Here is a 20,250-nt window from a genome sequence, read left to right as displayed (position 1 = left end):
CCGAGACATTAAAGTAACTTACAATGTCGTTGACGAAGAAGAAACCAGTTTGGCTAGGAGTCAAATGTTGCACATCACCGAGACCAGTATCTAATCTTCATTTCAAAAACGATATTGAATCATTACCTAAAGAACTGCAAGAGAATATTTACAAGGAAGTTTGGCAGGGACTTGCCAGAGTGAAATCTCAATGGGTGACTGTAGAACTTTTGTGCCGAGAAATTCACAAGAGGAAAGTGAAAAAAGTCAACCAGTGTGTTAGATTTCTTTGGGTCAAGTGTGCATTCGTCCTATTGTATTACTCTAGACCGTTTACATCAAAAGAGTTCAGTGACATTTTTGGACGTTAGCCTGAATGGCAGTGGTCAGAAATTACTCACTATGTGGATTACTTTTGCTCTAGGAGAAGATTGTGAATTGTACGGACTGACCTATTCATGGATACTTTACAAGAGAACATTCGTGCTTTGCCTGTGGAATTGAGAGAACGCATTTACCGAGAGCTGATGAAAATACAAGTCAAACGTAAAGAACAATTGCATCCGTTACGTCACCAGATCTTTAACCACTGGTACCTGAATGGTATAAGAGAACTGATTCGTCAGAAATTGTTTCAGTGGTCAGACCTTGTTAGTGAGTTAGCGAATGAACGAAATGTTCATCATTTTGGTTACTTCGAGATTCACCTAGAGCAACGCATTGAGGAAGACGAGTTAAAGGATTACCAACATATGTTACGTGGAATCTACTTAGTAGAAGAGAAAACTTCTAATCTAAGTTTGAACTGTAGGTTACAGTATTCTAGATTTCCTACTGGAGAACGAAGATGTCTGGATAGAATGTACGTGTATTACTTCCGAGAAAAGAGAGCATAAAAACAGGAATCCATGCCACGGCTTATGTCACAAGTGATTGAACAGATTCCGTGGAAGGAACTCAATGACCGTATTCAAACCGTGGATCAGTACCATCGATTATTACAAGAACTGTATCCGTTCAATTTGGGTCGACAAGTGGTGTGTGTCTTAGTGACTTGTTTTCTGGGATTTCGTTTACCAACCGATTCCTTGTGGACTCTTTACGATCAGTACTTACCACCTCAATGGCCTTAAATGGTCACGAAAAACTCCTTTTGCTCAAAGCCTTGTGTTTTCATCTAAATACTTCTCAACCTCAACAGGAAAAAAAAAATTCGTCAACTTTTAGCTACCCAAGACGTGTATGACGATGTGTGTGTAGCTTGTGACTTACACCCTCATTGGACAGATGTTCGTGACTGGAAAAAGGGGGGTTTTGAGGCTTTGTCCCAAGAAGTGGCCCAGTATGCACAAGAGTTGTTCAAGGAAAAAAGTTACTTTTTAACCTGTGTTAGTGACGGTGCCAGAAGAACCCGTCACCGAGAACAACCACTCGCTTCAGGACAGGACTGTCATGGACATTCCTGAAAGGTCATTCCGGGAGGACACTTGTGTGACAATACATCATGTAGAGACTGTAAGAACATTACACACTGTCCCTAGGACATCTTGGTTACACAAAACATGTTGTACAGACCTTGTTTATATTCCACTTTGATCGTTTTGCTGTGTTTTTTATTCCTGTACATCACTATTTGGGTTGTATGTATTTCTGTCTTTCGTGTTCATATTTGAAACATTCAATAAACGTGTCCTGAAAAACGTATATAAATTCTCGTCTTGTTTGTTTTTGTGTCACAAGTGACATTCCTAACACTATGGCTACCTCTGCTGTCTCTGCTCCCTCTTCATCTACTGTCAAAGTCATCGACGAACACTTAGATCGTGCCAGTTGGGAGGCTTTGTATCTTCGCTATCCCTTTAACATGCTCATTGCTGGACCTAGCGGTTCAGGCAAAACCGAATTCGTCAAATGTTTGATCGAACATAAACGTCATTTGATCGATCGGACACCTCAGCGGATCGTGTGGTGTTACAAAGAGTGGCAATCGGCGTACAGCCTCTTGCGAGAAAGTCAAGGCGATTCCATCGTGTTTGTGGAAGGCATTCCTAAAGAAGACGACGGCATCGTCTCCGACTCCCGTCACACCCATTTGGTCATTTTCGACGACATGTTAGGAGAAGACGAAGAAGAAATTGAACTGTCGTTCACGCGCAAAGGGCATCACCGTAATGCCAGTGTCGTTTACATCACCCACAATTTGTTTCAACAAAGTAAAGCCCATCGCACCATCAGTCTCAATGCGCATTACGTGGTCTTGTTTAAAAGCCCTCGAGATAAATCGCAAGTGCAAGTCTTAGCCAAACAGTTAGGGACGCCTTGGCTGACTCAGGCGTACGACGATGCCACTCAAACGCCACACGCCTATTTACTCACCGATTTGAAACCTACGACTCCCGAGGATTTGCGATTTCGTACCCACTTGTTTCACCACTGGTGTCAAGACGGAGGGCCTGTCCTGTACACGTCTCCTTCCTCGACTTAACTTCACTCCACAAAAAAATCTATAAAAACCTCAGACCCTTTTCGTCTGTCTCACACAACGTCAACATGACGTCCCTTCAGTCGCATCTTCCCGTCAAATTGATTCGTGCCTTGTATGGCATCAGTCGAGAAAAAAATCCACAAATACGAGCTCGTGTCTTAGAAGCTAGTCTCAAAGAAGTCTTACGATGGTTCACGGTGACGTCACGTCAAATACTCCAAGGAATCATTCAGATTCCTCATCAAACCAAACGCTTTTTCGATCGAAACAAAGTCGCTTTGGTCCAACTGGCCGATCCCCGCATCGACACTCAAACCAAAAAACAAATCATTTTGAAACCTGGAGGGAGCGGTACTCTAGGAGGGGTCATCATTCGCTTTCTTTTAAGATGGGATCTTAATGCCCCCAAACTTCTCCCCAAGAAAAAAGTCGAACGAAGCTCCAAGAAGAAGAAGAAAAAGACCAGGTCCCCAAGAAGAAAACTAGTCGCAAGAGAGGCACTTCGGCCAGGACGCAACTTTACACTCCCAAACCACGACCTGCCACGGCGATGACAGGGTCACCGGCAGCCTCACGTTCATCCACTTCTCCATTGATGACACCAAGAACTGAAGAGTACTTGGAGACGTTGATCACACCAAGAACTTCTCCGTTGATGACCCCAAAAGAACTTCCCCAGTGGCGGGACCCTCCAATTTAGTGGCAGTGGCTGCTGCTCACAAAGTACCTTCTCCCAAAATCAAAGTCCAAGAAAGATCGGGCATGTTACAAAGTTTACTGGATTTGTCCAAGCAAGAATTGGCTCGATTTGGTCCGTTGCGTACCCTTGCACGACGTGTCATGCCTGTCCTCAAACTGATACGACGTAAAGACAATCAGTGGCGACGCGTTCCAGTATAAAAAAGGTGTGTGACCAAGTAGGGTATCAGTGTTTTTGGTGCTCCTGAAGACTCAAAGATGTCACCCTCCAGAAAACCCCAAGGAAAGAAAAGGAAAGGACTGCCTCCTCGTTTAGTCAAACATTGGGACATGTTATCTGTCCTGTCCAAAGCTTCTCCACCTCTACGAAAAAAAACTCATTCAATCAGCCTCCAAAGAGGTCATAAATACCGTGTGCGAATGTTGTTTGAACGTCTTGAACGGCACGAATCCTTTGTCCAAACACCAGAAACAATGCTTAGGTAAACATCGTCACGTTCTTCGCCAAATGGTTCAAAAGAAAATTCCCATTCGTCAAAAGAAGAAGATGTTAGTCCAACGTGGAGGCATTTTACCCCTCTTGTTCGGTCGCTTACTGAAAGGTGTCTTGGGAACCATGTTGGGAGGACTGGTGGGAGCAAGATAAAAAGGCCCTCGGAAGTCCCAAGATCTCAGAATTGACCCCTGACAACCCCATGGAAGGACGAAAACTAGCTTTAGTGCCTTACAAACGATGGATGGAATACCATCGTTGGCAAGAACAACGCACCCCGCATTTACCTCCCAATCCCCATTTGAGCGAGATGTCCCAGTTACAACATGAATTGCAGTCCTTGATGGATCGCCAAGATTTGTCCGAAACAGAAAAATCGCAAAAGTAGGGTCAACTCTTGCAACGACTGCAACTTTTTCACCAGAAAGCTTTAGACAAAACAGCTCTACCCACTCTGAAAGATTTTAAGACCTTGATGAAAAGTCCAGCACCATCACCAGTACCAGTACCACCACTACCAGTGACCAAGACAGAAAAAGGAGAAGAAGAAGAAGAAGGGTTTCAAACTCCACCATAAAAAGTACGCAAGTTAACAACACCACCTACCTCCAGAATTGGATGGATTCAAAAGATGATGACCACCCCTTCTTCATCACAAGAGAAAAAGAAAGTGAAAACAGAAGTGAAGACAGAAGTGAAACAAGAACTGATATCCCCCGCTCAGACATCCTCCTCTTCAACACCTATTGCCGGTCGCACACGCAAAGCATTGCAATCCAAGAAAATGCCCCAAGAGAAAAAGAGTAGCATCCTCCAAGAGTGGGTGTCTTATTAACACACAAACACAAAAAAAAAATGGAAAAAGTCTTAGCCAGCATTTGCTACGATCCCTCGCATCCTGCAGGTTACGCAGGAGTTCAAAAATTGTATCGTGCTGCCAAAACGCGACTGAAAAGTCTCCGTTTACCTCAAGTGCAACGATGGTTACAAGAACAAGCTACCTACACTTTACACAAACCCATTCGACGCAAGTTTGCCAGAAGTCGCACCCGAGTGGAAGGCATCGATCATCAATGTCTCTCATTTGGCCACCTACAATCGCGGCTACAAATATTTATTTTGTGTCATCGACGTCTTTTCCAAATTTGCCTGGGTCGTGCCCTTGACTTCCAAATCGAGCAGCGAGTTAGTGCGAGCCCTGCAACGGGTGTTGAAACAAAGCGGTCGTCACCCACTTCGATGGCAAACGGACAAAGACACCGAATTTCTGAACCAAGCTTTCCAAAAAGAATTAAAGAAACGTGACATTCATTTTTTACCACCGAGAATCCCGAAACCAAAGCCAGCATCGTGGAACGTTTTCAACGCACTTTGAAAGAACGCATGTGGAAATATTTTACGCATCACCACACTCTGAAGTACATCGACATCTTACCGCACCTGGTGCAAGCGTACAACCAATCTTACCATCGAAGCATCGGACGTGCCCCGAAAGACGTGACTCCCGACAACGAAGTGTTGGTGTTTGAGCGCCTGTTTGGTACGTCCCCGACGAGGGCTGTCCTCAAGAAAAGTGGAGAGTTGGCCGTAGGAGATTGGGTGCGCATTGGCAAAACCAAACGCACTTTCGACAAAGGTTACTTACCTAACTGGACGACCGAATTGTTTCGCGTCACTGGACGAGTGCATGGCCGTCATCCTGCCGTCTATAAATTGGAAGACATGAACGGAGAAGTGCTCAAAGGAACGTTTTATTTGCCCGAGTTACAACGTGTGACCAAAAAAGAAGACGTGTACGACATCGAAAGCATTCTCGAACGCAGAACCCGTAAAGTGGGCAAACGACGTGTCAAAGAAGTGAAAGTACGTTGGAAAGGATATCCACCCAGTTTTGATTCTTGGATCGACGCTTCGCAAGTCATCGACAATAAAAAGAAGTGACCATCATGCCCTTTCACACAGACGCAGCTACGTCGACCACTCCTTCACCTAGTCCTTATGTGCAAGATTTACAAAAACAACCCTTGTGGGTGTGGTGTGGAGAACGTGTGCCTAAAACGCAAATCGTCTTTTTCTGCCAAATCTTCGTGGTGTATTGTGTCATCGGGGCAGCCATTGCCAAATTGAGTTTGCAACAAGGAGACAAACAATTGTGGACCATTTTATTGAGCAGTTCCATCGGTTACCTGCTTCCCAATCCCTCCCTGAAATTCTCTTCCAACGGGAACCACGGGAACCTAGTGTCCAGTGCCAGTGCCAGTCACCACTCCAACAACAACCACAACCATAACCCCATTTTGGGCGGAGACACGCCTCTGACGTCCAGTAACCCCTCGGACAGCCACAGAACTCTGGAATTATGAGTCATCAAAACCAATTTTACTTAACCTTACCCAGTGACAGTTCCATGGAGGTGTTTCCCTACAACACGTTGTGCTGTTACACGGCCAAATTACCTCAGGCCATCCACTTAGATCACGAAGGCCATTGGGAAATGGCTTTGGTAGAAATGATTCACCCAACACGAATCAAAAACATCACTAAAACTCAAAACACTTTTGACATCGAAATTCTGGACCCAACAGTGCAGCAAACCATGACGAACACTTCTCAACATAAATTACTTCCCAAGTCCCTAATATCCCGTAGCAAAAGTGACACTTCTCTTTACATTTATCACTTTAAAATTAACTCAGGCCATTATTTTAGTGGTCAACATCTGGTGGAGGCCATCGCTGACAAATTCTATGCAGCATTTGACAAACTTCTGACCGGGCTAAAAAAACGTGTCACCATGGAGTACCACAAACTGTCTCACCGTCTACTCATCAAATTTGAAAGTGAGGAAAAAAGTATACGTATTAAATTTTGCCCTTAATTGTATGACATTTTGGGTGGAGACTTCAATATGGTCACGGATAAGCAGACCAAAAAGATTCACATAGCAGAGATTGACAACAACGGGCATTTTGCGAGCTATTTTCGTTTCCCGGTAGAACTGAACCAGGGACTGAATTTGACCTTTGTGTACTCCGATGTGGTAGAGTACAACGTGGTGGGACACACCTCTGTGCCGTTACTGCGTGTCATTCCTTTCAAAGTAAATTATGCCACGGTCACTGACGAGGAAGGTGGAAACACTTATCCCGTCCACCGCGAATTTGTACATCCTCATTATTTACCCGTCAGCAAGTCGTATTTGGACACGGTCAACATTGCTATAAAAGGAGATTTGGGACACAATATTCCATTCACCAAAGGAAAAGTCACGGTGAAACTCCATTTTCGAAAACGGTTCTCTCACGACTCTTAAGTCATGTATCCAGTGTACGGAGGGGTTCCACGACAGCGAGGACACGGTTTAGGAGATATGTTAAAATCGGCTTTTCGTTCGGTGGCTCCGGTGTTGAAACCGATGGTGACACGCGGATTGCACGCCTTGAAAGATGCGGCACTGACACAAGGCAAAGAATTTCTCCAAAATGTCATCATCGACAAACAAAACCCTAAAGAAGCCTTCATGAGGGCTGGCAAAAATGTCTTGCTGCAAACGGGTAAAGACCTTTTGGGCCGACGAGACACACCTATAAATGCCCTGCACGCTACCGAGTCAGGCATTCAGCAAGGACAAGGCAGAAAGAGACGACGAAAAAAATACCCTTTCACCAGACTTCACACGTCTAAAGCGAGAAAGGCCAAGGAAAGAAGAACCGTCCGAGACTTAGACGTTTTCGATTATTGAGAAACAGCAACAAAAAGAAGATGCACCGAGAGTCATGTGCCTGTTCCAAGTCGGAACTGGATCCGTTTTCCATGCCCCCACCATGATGACGATGCAAGAATCCCAATGGGTGGAATTTCACCCCGTCTCTTCATTGACAGATTCCGCTCCCATCGAGTTTGAAATCAAGGGACAGCCCGAAGATTACATCGATCTGAATAGCAGTTACTTGTACTTGAAAGTCAAAGTTCTAGATAAGGATGGTAATGGAGTAGAAGACACTGAGAACATAGCTCCCGTCCGCTTGAGACTGAATCGTAGCAGTGCCGCTTTCCATTTGTTGGCTGATGATGATGCTACTAAGACTGGCAATCCTAAAAGCCAAATCGAGGAGGCCAAACTCTACGTAAGACGCGTGGAAGTGTTACCTAAAGTGGGGAATGACATCAGTCAAGCGTTGAGCAGAACGACTGCCAAGTATCCCATCCGACGCGTGGAAGTGAAAACGTTCACCATTCCCCGTAATCATCAATCCATAATCGAAGATCATCTGTTCCAAGGACAGTTACCCAAGCGTTTAATCCTTGGTATGGTCCTGAATTCAGCCTTCAACGGAGACTTCAATGAAAATCCTTTCAGGTTTCAACACTTCAACGTGAAGAAAATCGAAGTCAGTCGCAATGGCTAGACCTTGTGTACCCGGCCCTTTGAGCCTAAGTTTACCCAGAACAATTACTTGAGATCGTACTTGTCCCTGTACGAAGCCACCGGCCAGTTAGGGACCAACACCAGTCACGGCATTACGTACGAAGATTACGCAGGAGGCTATGCTTTGTGGGCTTTCGATTTCACTCCAGACCAAGGCAGTGACGAGGGACATTTTCACCCTATAAAATCTGGCCAGATTCGTGTGGAACTTCAGTTTGCAGACCCAGTCCCTGATGTAACGGTGAACGTCATCCTGTATGCAGAATTCGATAATACCATAGAAATCAACAGTTTGAGAGAAGTCATTCTAGTCATTCTAGATTATTAGAAGCCATGGAAGACTGTAATCCCTCTTTGCCTAGTGGAGAAACGTTGGAGATGGAATCTGAGGAGACCGTGGAAGTCATGTTATGTATTAGGATCCACACTCTATTTATTACGTCATGTTGCTCCTAAACAGGGCACAAAACTATCCCCATTTATTTGCCACGATTTGTATTTTAACAAAAAGAAAAGAGAAAAGTAAGGAATAGAAAGAAGAAAACGAAGACCTACCTTTAATATCCCCATGTAGTGGTGTTATGTTTGTCCATTGTCCTACTCATTCGTTTTTCCAAGACTCTTTCAGAGGTCAGTGTGGCGCCATGTGACATAGCCCTGTGACGTCAACGCCTCGTATGTCCCCCATCATTAGGTCCTTGTCCTTTTGTGTGATTAGAAGCTCCATATTCTCTTAATGAATTTCAAAACTTGCTCAACTAAAAATGTTTGGTCCTATAATTATGATATTAAGTAATATTATTTTTATACTGGAAGACCAACAAGTATAGTTATAATTATTTAACTTTTTAGAAAATTGTACTTAATTTAAGTTGTATGTTTTCATTTGTTGGAGAGATGAGGTAGGGGCTCCAGCCCGCTCTTGGCGGTAAGCTCCCCTAATGGGCGATAAACCAAAAACCTCCTCACCCACCTCCGCCCCATGTGATGTCATGCTACTACTGGTTATATGTTTATTTTTATCACCTGTCCACATGCCATCAAAGGTTCTATTATATAATATGTGAACTTTGTTAATATGTTTCTGTCAAAATCCCCATCGAGGAAAAGTATGTTGTTCATCCAGTACTTTTCTCTCTTGCAAATTTCCTTAGTTATGTTTAATCTCTGAGTTTTGCTGCTCGCACAATGTGTTATCGCATGGTATTTGGTTTACTTTGTTCTTTTGCACAGCGGAAATCTAGACATTAGGTGTTCCGTTTTTTAGAGCCGTTTTGATGATATGTGTGCTTGTTGCATGCCTTCATCTACGTTATTGTGTTCATTATGTATTGACTGTTCAGTTCGTTTGTGTTTCTTTCTCTCCTTATTTTGGAAATGAGAACAATTAGACTTTTTCTCAGCTGATACTCACAGTCAACCCGTTTATGCTATGATGGACTCTCACTAATTCCTTAAAATTACCACTCCTTGGCTCTCTACACTACATTGTGCCCTAGACCAAATGAACTGGGACTACATTCAGCATTACCTAACTGTAAACAGAAGCGAAAAAAGAAACGTTGTTTCAAAGCTGGCCGGCGTAGAACAGGAAGAAGAATTTCAGTTATATCCCTTATTTCGGCTCCACAATTTTTAAAAATTCCACCGTTAATTTAGATAACCTAATTCAAATCCCTATTAATTCGTCAACCTTTGTGTCAACTATCCAAGAGATACCTCTGCGTATTGCATTATTCAATGCCCAGTCAGTAGGACCACCGGAAAAGCGCACATAAATAGTTAATTTTATCAACGACCAGAATATTGACGTCTTTTTCCTGACAGAAACATGGCTAAAAACATCACGCGATGAGCCGAAGTGTGCGGATCTATCACCCACTATTTACTCCATCTAGTCGTTCCCCCGTAACTCTCGCGGAGGTGGAATTGCTGCCATCACAAAGAACTCCATGATAAAACATCTTAACCACACCACAACATTCAATTTCTACCACACATCGTTTGAACTCGTCCAAACCATACTCGAGCAAAGGTCAGTCCATTTTTTCTGCCCATACAGCCCGCCCCCTCCTAGTAGAAAAAAACATACTGGCTGAATCTCTCTTTTTGGAGCAGTTTCCGAATCTCCTGGACTATGGAAGTTCGATAGGTGGCAACCTGATTATTCTTGGATATTCAACTTTCACTTTGACTGTCCGGGAAACCCAAACACATCAAAACTCATAGATTTCATCAATGTTTTCAACCTCAAAAAGTCAGTTAACCAACCCACCCATAAACATGGTCACATTTTAGACTGGATTCTTCATAGACCTGATGATAACATTATACTGTCCTCCCTGGTATCCCATGGACTTGCATCAGATCACCTCTACATTATATGCCATCTTGACGTATAGTCCCTAACCCTCCACCTTTATCTGCTACTAAGAGAAACCTCCGTATGATAAAGAGAACGAAAATAATGCATGACATCCAAGCAAACCTAACAACTTGCTTACCTCCTACCGCAGAACAACTCGATAACTGCCTGCGTTCATTGCTTGACAAACATGCCCCCGCTACCAAGCGCAGAGTATCAATTTAAAAGTGTTCTCCATGTATAGCAGTGTTAGTGACCAGCTTCGCACTGCTAAAAGAGACCGCCGTAAAGCTGAGAGGCTTTGGCTTTCCACCAGACTCACTATTCATAAGCAAATATATGAAGCTTGTCACAAATATAGTCCATGCAGCGAAATCAGCCCACTACACTACTAATATCATGGAAAGTTCCAGCTGCAAAGAGCTCTTCGAGATTACTAACAAGCAATGTCAAGGAACAAATCAACACCACTTCCAACTACCTTCTAGCCAGTCGACCTTCCGTACATGTTTGCAAATTTCTTCCGAGACAAAGTACAAACCATTAGAGATAAGCTTGACACCACAATTTCAATTGACTCGTCATCACCATACAGTTGGGATACAGAATTTGAGCGGCAACCATTAGCAGCATGTGAACCTTTCTATATGGATTTCGTACGTACAATCGTAATTAAGAGTGCACCAAAGTCATGTGAACTTGATCCAATTCCAGCATCACTGCTGTTTGAGTGCTTAGATCCAGTATTGCCTTCACTAACTGATGTTATTAATACTTCTCTCTCATCCGGGGAATTTCTATCATTTTTCAAAACTTCGATTGTAAAGCCTCTGCTGAATAAACGAACACTAGACCATAACGATTTAAAGAACTACCGCCCAGTTTCTAATCTCCCATTCATATACAAAATCATAGAAAACGTTGTTCAATCCCAGCTTGTATCTCATCTGAATTCAAACAGTCTTTTTAGCAATGTACAATCTGCATATTGCCCTTGCCACAGTACTGAAACTACTCTTCTAAAACTAGTTAATGACATTCTCTCTGCGTTGGATAGCGGAAAGATTACATTCCTCACCCTTATTGATTTGTCTGCAGCATTTGACACAATAGGCCATTATATATTACTTCACCGTCTCCAGCATGTATTTGGCATTCATGATACATCCTTACTGCGGTTCAAGTCCTACTTGGTCAACAGGACACAAATTTTATCTATAATTGGAATACACTCCAACCCAGTTGATCTATGTTGTGGTCTTCCACAGGGGTCTGTTCTTGGACCTGTTCTCTTCATTCTATACACTCAGTCGCTCTCAAGTGTCATAGATCATCATCCAGTGTCTCATCAATTGTACGCTGATGGCACGCAAATATACAAAACTAGCCACCCATCTGAAGTTGATGCTACCATCCAAGCTGTAGAGAGGTGCATTTCTGATGTGAAATAATGGACGACATGTAACAATCTGCAGATGAATGATGATAAAACTGAGGCCATTCGGATCACAACACAAAGACTTTCTCATTCACATCCTTTACCTCAAACAATAAATATCAGCAACATCAACATTAAATTCACACAATCAGTACGAAACCTATGTGTTACTCTGGACAGTACTCTCACATTGCACCAACATGTCATGAACATATGCAAGGCTGCATATCTTGAGCTGAGACGCATCAGCTCAATTCGCAAATATATTTCAGTTGATGCCACTAAAACACTTGTGTGTTCGTTAGTATTTTCAAGACTTGACTATTGTTTTTCAGTTCTGTATATTTCATCTCAGTATCTGCTCCCGAAACTTAAAACAGTTAAAAACACAGCTGCTCGGTTCATACTTAGAGTACCACGATCAGAGCACACCTCCCCGCTGCTCTGTACCCTACACTGGCTATCCATTCGATCCAGAATCAAACACAAAATTTGTTATCTATGCTACGTTTTACTGTCGGACTCTAGCCCAACATAACTATCCGATCTCACCCATGTATACACACCAGCAAGATACTTACTCTCCGTTTCTGACAATCGTATACTCATTATTCCCACTATGAAAATAAAGTCATATGGACAGCGTTCGTTTGCATACCAGAGCCCAGCAACTTGGAATGAATTGCCTACTGAACTTAGACTCAAAGACACAGTGATCCCATTCAATAGTGCTCTCAAAACCCACTTATTTTGACTGCAATAACAAACTTAAAGACCTAATAATGTTTCCTACCTTAAATTTTCTCAGCATGTTTTTATGTTTCCTAATTTCATGGTGTTTGTTTATGTGATCATATTATTATGTTTTTTATCTTATAAGTGTTGTCGAATGATGTAAAGCGCTTATATATATTCTCATTAAATCGGATAACTGATATGATACATAAAAGAACATGTTCATTCAACCTTAACATATTTTTGCTATCTTCATGAGACAAATTATTGTCTGCATTTTCTTCTCTCTCTCTCTACCTCTCTCTCTCTCTCTCTCTCTATCTCGCAGCTTTGACTGAACAGCATTGATTTGCATGCTGTTTCAGTTGATCTTATACACATGTTTATAACATTTATGTTTTCGTCAAAGATATATTGTTTTCTCATTTAGGAGGGTAACGGCTGATTTGTAAATCTCATGCAGTTAGATTGTAAGTAAGGAGTCGTCAAGGTTCATTATCAGTGTGGTGGATAGTGGTGGTCAAACTTCCATTTTTTGAATAGCCTATATCAACATTAAAATTAAAATAGCTCATTTCGTTTCTTTGTTAGTGCGGCATGGATGTCTGTAATGTCGAACGCATCAATTATGTAGTAATTATAGGTTAATGCATTTATATGGGACGATATAAGCGAGTTTTTCGGATGTAAATGCTGCACGACCTTGGGAGTGCAGTATATCCATCCGACAAAAAAAGAGTTAATATATTCCCATACAAATGCAGTAAACTTTTTATTATACGCGCATCTCTCTTATTCTACCTAATGCTTAATTATATTAACAAAATACACTACAAGAAACAGAGTAAGTAAATGTATGCCGTATTCCAAACTAAATACACAAGCGCTAATTTAACAGTATTACTGCTCACATAACTGCGCCCAGATAAATTTGAACTTAGTCGCCTGCTCGACATAACTTTCGAAAGCAAATGGCGTGTCTAGTTAAACTTGAAATTTGGAGTCATCTTGTGATGAATGCGCATTGCAACAATTTTTCCATTTGATCTTGAATGAAACGATTTTGTCATTTTTTTGGATTCTACGAAATTTCGTGATTATAGACTGGATTTATATTTTACAATTCCACATGAAGCGTGCTGACATCTGTAAATGTGTTTCTGTTTCTGTTATTGAATGTTTCAAATCATAATGTTGGAAAAACATGAAGTCTTTCAACTGCAATTATCAAAAGGACGCTATGGAATTTAATGCTTATTTCAATTAGATTGCAGTAAAGACGATGTAGTTGCACTTATACTCGAAATTACAGTACAGTTTAGAATAGAAATTTGCAATCAACGTTGAGAACCTATAACACAGAATACGTTATTACAATTTGCAGAATTAAGAAAGTACATTTTAAGGAAATTCAGGATGTAAAACTGTAAGCATCATTTTTGCCATTCTTATTGCCAGCTAAAGAAGACAGTGTATGCCTTGTCACTTGTATGTTATTTGTAAGGACCCTTTCTGGCGTCCACTGTATAGCCAGCCTAAATCCGAAACAATGTATCAAAAAAGTTAACGCAGAATGTGCCAAAGCAGCTGGTATGTGGCAGCCCACGAAACATCTGCTTTACTTCATTTAGAAACATATTTAATCAACCAAAACGTAAAGCGCCTACTACGCGAGTGTACATGATTTGTTTAAGCACGTGAACGCAATATGAATGTGTGCAATATCGTAAAATACTGAACAATTCTGACAAAACATAGTTAACAGAGGATAAAATGAGCATATAATAATACATGCCATAAGCTTTAAAACGGAATAATTAATTTGGCACTTTGTTATATATATATATATATATATATATATATATATATATATATATATATATATATATATATATATATATATATATATATATATATATATATATATATATATATATATCAATTTTTTTATTTAGAGTCCCTCGCTGTTCATATTTATAAAAATGGTGTGCATTCCTGACTAAGTTTAGTTATAAAACGTTCTGATTCTTTCTCCTTATTTAATTTATATAATAGTTTTCTTGCAAATCTCATAATCTATATACTTTGATTAATTTCTCGCTTTTATGTTAAATGTCTATTTTAACCTTGCGTTTGTCTCCTTTCATCTTATAAAAAATAGCCGTTCTTTGTTGGATAAAATTTAAAACTTCCCATGCCATTAGCAATGGTTATATTATTATTATTATTATTATTATTATTATTATTATTATTATTATTATTATTATTATTATTATTATTGTTGTTATTATTGACAGAATAACCGGCAATATTTTTATAGACAGCCACTACAATGGCCGTTATCAGAGTCAAATACTAAGAGCTGGAATATTGAATTTCAACGTGGGTAGAACCATAGAAGTTATCATCAAAACGGATAGCAGTGGATTTTCTGTAAGTACAGAAAATTGATATCTTGTATATACATCTGAAACATTATCAGCAAATCTATGCATTTCATTTATATAATAATGTATCCACATGTGTGGGGCTTCCTCGTTACATATAAGGGCGAAATATTATTTTCAAGCATAAAAGAGTTTATATTCCTGGGTCCCAAACGACCAAGCCAGGAGTATATCATGGAAAAATATATTTATAAAATGTTTCCTTTGCTCTGCATGAAAGAAATGTTAAGAAATATTGGAGAACATTTATTACATATTATGTCCTTAACACTGCATTTAAGAAACAAGTTATCGTTTCGAAGAAGTCCAGATTAGCTAGTAATTTTATGAAATATTATATTTTTTCTTCAGACTTTAACCTTGGAATAAAGGCAGAAACGATTGGTCATTCACGGGAAAAGTCTATCTGAAGCAGATCATTAATTATTGAATATTAAACTATTTTAAACTGAATGGACTGCTCTTGACAATTCTAATATTTTACATGGAATTATAATCTTACATAGGGAATTTTCTTTCTGTTCAGTCTATCATGGTTGAGACAGGATTTGAAATTATAGGGTTGCAAATTATGATAATTTGACCACGACTGCTGACAGTATCGTAAGATAAAGTTGGATGTGTCATGTTCTGACCATTACATAACTGTACACTAGAATATCCTGCCATCAGACGAAATCATGGTGTGTCGTTTAGGTCAAAGTTTTGTGTGAATGTCAATTAAGCTATCGCTGATGATACTGCCTTACTTAAAACTGACATACACTGGATGATATACATTATCTCATCAAACCACTACATATTACATTGGTCAAGCATTGGAATTTAATAAACGAAACAAACACGGTCTTTTCTCTTGAAACAATTAATAATGTGAGAATCTATTCAAAAAAGCGGTAGTGTGAACCTTTAAATTTGTGGTTCATTCCGCAGCTTCTGCTTTTCGCTCGGTCTTTTATTCACTCTTCCATTATACTATTTGTTATGTTAATTGTTCTTACAATTAATCATTTAATTAAAAGCCATTTTGTTCGCAAAATGTCATTTAAACATAAGACTGTATTCCGTAGTGTTTTTGCTACTTGATTTTGATTCAATGACCATTTTAAAATTTGAGAAGGAGGAAAATGAACATGGCAAATTCGTATAAGGGTATAATGCGACGAATCTCCAGCTAAGTCATAATGCTGCCAATTATTTAGCACAATAATGTCATTTGCATTAAAGGTCTTACAAAAATTGGAAACTGTTTTAGACTGTAAAGTTTATAACAACATTATGACTGAGTTTGAATTTGTACCTGTTATACAATACAACAGGCTGAGGTGACACTAAATCAATTGAGAGTCAGGTTATATTCAGACAAGCTAATAAACCAAACAATACTTGTCGTGTGAGCCAACACAGCTATATCTAAATGCTAAATAAACAAGCCCGGACTGACAGAAGATGTAGCCAGGTAGATCTCGAGCATTAACCAACAGATTAGTGTTCCTATCAATGCAAGAAATATTGTGTCTGTAATAAATGTAAGTTTTACATGCGAGCAGAAATAATAGCTATATGATGAATGCTCTGTCCAGAAATAACAGCTATATCGTGAAGGATATGGCCTGATATAATAGCTTTAGAATGAATAATCTGGCCTGATATAATATATTTAGGTATCATGATCTGGCCTAATAAAATAGCTTTAGTATGAATGATATGGCCTGATATAACAGCTTTATTAAGAATGATCTGACCGGATATAACAGCTTTAACATGAATAATATGACCGGATATAACAGCTATATGATGAATGCTCTGTCCAGATATAAAAGCTATATCGTGAATGATCTGACTAGATAAAATAGATATGAGATGGGTGGTTTTGCAGGATAGATGTTTGATAGTATAAATAAAATAATTACTGAGTCATATTACCAGCTAACCAATAGACATTAGTTCCTCGCTATAATTAACGATTTATGATCCATGCGAATTGTTAGTTATAATGAGGAGGCATTCAATATAACGAAATATTATTTGCATATGTGTTCTCTTGGGTCAAATGGCTGTGATAATTATATCAAAGTGTTTGTTATAGCAATAGTTAACTGAATTTGAAGGGTAATATAACTAACATGAGGGGAAAATGACCAGTTCAACAAACTATAACTAGAATGTCATAGTTCTTTTTTACCCTGCTTTGCTATTTCTCTCTCCAAAATCCGATACGATTCTACTCATTTTCATAATACCGCATATTAATTATGGTCACTCGCTAACTCTGTGTCGATCGAGTCCAGGATAAAACGGAAACGTGGAATGACGGAATAATGGACGAATATATCCGACTGAATAAAATCCCTCAGAATGTGGTCATAACTAAATTGTAAATAGAAGGCTTTGCAATTAATAATTGTTTCCAAATATTGCTCTTTTTTGCAGCTTCATTTTAGCAAACATCTGTAAAGATACTAAACGACGATTTAATAAAATGTTAATATTTTAGTTCAAACCTCCTGTGCAACGATCCACTTTAAGAATAATTACTTAAATACAAGTAATTGACTTACGAGTATCTTTCTGTATATACACTAACTGCAATATTATCCCTATTTAATTATAAATAATTGTCGTATTATAGATCTTCATGACACGACATCCTGATAATACTTTTCAATTATTTTTTAATCAATTTTTCAGATCGACCTCGATTACGGGACTCGTCGTACAGATTATATGGCTCATAGATTTTCTCCAAACTGCGGAACTGTTATAAAAATAGACGGAATGGTGGAAATCAATATGATACAGTTTACAGACAACAATTCGTATTAAAACAATTTCTTGTAATGACTAACGAAAAAATGTCTCAAATGCTTAAGTGTCAGTAGCATTTTTATTATTTTTTTAATATCTTCATCAACAGCTCACACTGATGAGCTATTATTCCCATGAAGAAAATAAAACATAAAAAGATAAACAGCAATTTCAGGTTAATCTTCTCCAAATGTGACTTAACTGACACTGTATCACTACGGAAGGCTTATTTCCCCTTATTCAGAAAGACGAAGTCGTTTAGTCATGTCAATTTTTTATATTCTTGTCATTATTGCCATTGAATTTCATTTTGTTTGCTTCGTTATTGTGATTTTGTTGTTGTTGTTGTTGTTGCTTTGCAGTGAAGTCAGTTCCTATTTATTGATGCACGAGTAGATACTCTTCTGTAAGTACATCAACAATGTATCATTACTTAGAACTATCCATTTTCTGAAACGCTCTTGTCTCATTTTAACTCAATTTTCTTGTCTTCGACGTGTCGATCTTATCGCATCTTGTGGCAATGCAATACATATTTAGCATGCCTTATTCAAGGATATTAAAGTCTACGAAATTCTGCTAAATATATAATACGCATCTTAATTCATATTATGCCAGAAATAATTATATATTTTCAATTTCTCAACTCGTTATTTATGGTCATTCAATAAATTCAAATTTCCACAATAACCAAATGCCACAGCTAAGGAATGTAACTATTATAGCCAGAAAGCAGGATGTTGCATTCAAGCAGGCCGTGGTTTTAATTGTATGGGGCCACACACATTAATTGCATAGTTCCAAACTGATTGGTATCACACACACATTACACTGGTCAACAGTGAAATCATTACTGACTTGAAAAGGCCCTAATCTGTAGTATTTTGGTGTGCCGAACACGAATATAACCGTGAAAAATTTGTATTGGCTCTCGTTTTGAAGATATTCATATACCTCATTTTCTATGTTTCACTGTGTAAATTTCTCCAGTAGGACTGCAGCAACATCCGGAATAATGATGTAACATTGCATAATACCATCATGCTCACATCATCCACAGTTGATTGCATCATTTTCTGATGCAATGCAATACTAATGCCATGCGGCTGCTGAAGTAAGTTGACGTCAGCAGTGTACTATACATGTGTAGGCCTATTATACTAATGCCAGGCGGCTGCTGAAGCTGACGTAAGCAGTGTACTATATAAAGCCCAATCAGATAGGTTCAGCATTTAAAATATTTTAGACGTTGTGCGAGACAGTTCAAGCTACTGTTACATAAAACTTATTATTTTATCCATTTACGTACAATAAAGAACAGTAATGCCTCGAAAGTGTGTTAATACCGCGGACAATTTTTGCTATATTTGTGGGGAAGTGACATTTGCCAACCAGAAGAAAAGTATCAATTCTCAAGTGAAGAAGGCATATCATCTTTACTTCGGATGCAAGGTTGGTGACCAAGACAAGCCTTGGGCTCCGCATATATGCTGTGCTACATGTACAACACAGCTTTCACAGTGGTTGAATTGCAAAAGGTCATCAATGCCGTTTGCAGTCCCAATGGTGTGGAGAGAGCCAAGCAACCACCTAAATGACTGTTACTTCTGCTTGGTTCCTCCTCTTTCCGGCGGAATAACGAAGCGAAAGAAGTCGAGAATAGTCTACCCAAACATTCCGTCTGCATTGAGACCAGTTCCACATGGTGAGGGACTTCCTATCCCAGAACCTCCAGCAGAATATTCTCTTGATTCATCTGACGAAGACAAAGGTGAGTCGACCTGTTCTTCTCCTGGTCCATCAGCATGCAGTGATCCAGATTTTCACTGTGGTGCATCATCAACTCCACACAGAATAACACAGGAAGAACTAAATGACCTGATTCGTGATTTGGACTTATCAAAGAACAAGGCAGAATTGCTAGGATCAAGACTCCAACAATGGAATCTTCTAGAAGAAGATGTCACAATTACTGCATATCGAAAGCGCCACCAGCAATTGGAACCTTTCTTCAGAAAGGAAAGTAATCTGATATTCTGTTCCGATATTGAGGGCCTCATGAATGCTTTAAAAATCACTCATGACCCACAAGAATGGAGACTATTTGTGGACTCTTCGAAACTGAGTCTCAAGGCTGTGCTTTTGCACAATGGAAACATTCTTCCATCTATTCCAGTAGCGTATGCTGTCCACATGAAAGAGACATACGATGTCTTAAGGCAGCTACTGAATTCCATTGAGTATAACAAGTACAGCTGGCACCTCTGTGGTGATTTGAAGGTAGTTGCCCTTTTAATGGGACTGCAGCAAGGATATACAAAATACATGTGTTTCTTATGCGAGTGGGATAGCCGAGCAAGGGAAATGCACTA

The 20,250-nt window shown here is 39.6% G+C and overlaps 1 protein-coding gene across 1 annotated transcript in view; it reads left to right on the top strand.

Annotated features, from left to right (window-relative positions):
- LOC149796557 (uncharacterized) overlaps positions 1-18,831 on the top strand; it is a 35,502-nt gene extending 16,671 nt beyond the window's left edge. The window contains exons 4-5 of the mRNA XM_089961255.1: positions 14,921-15,056; positions 17,762-18,831. Coding sequence (XP_089817381.1) covers positions 14,921-15,056; positions 17,762-17,896 — 271 coding nt within the window. The 3' untranslated portion in view covers positions 17,897-18,831. The remainder of the gene's footprint in view (positions 1-14,920; positions 15,057-17,761) is intronic.
- Positions 18,832-20,250: the final 1,419 nt, after the last annotated feature.

Source organism: Sinohyriopsis cumingii, chromosome 6, assembly GCF_028554795.1.
Source record: "Sinohyriopsis cumingii isolate HCF-2022 chromosome 6, ASM2855479v2, whole genome shotgun sequence".
Lineage (NCBI taxonomy): Eukaryota > Metazoa > Mollusca > Bivalvia > Unionida > Unionidae > Sinohyriopsis > Sinohyriopsis cumingii.
The sequence above is the reverse complement of the archived record's forward strand: the minus strand, read 5'-3'. Positions and strand labels throughout refer to the sequence as shown.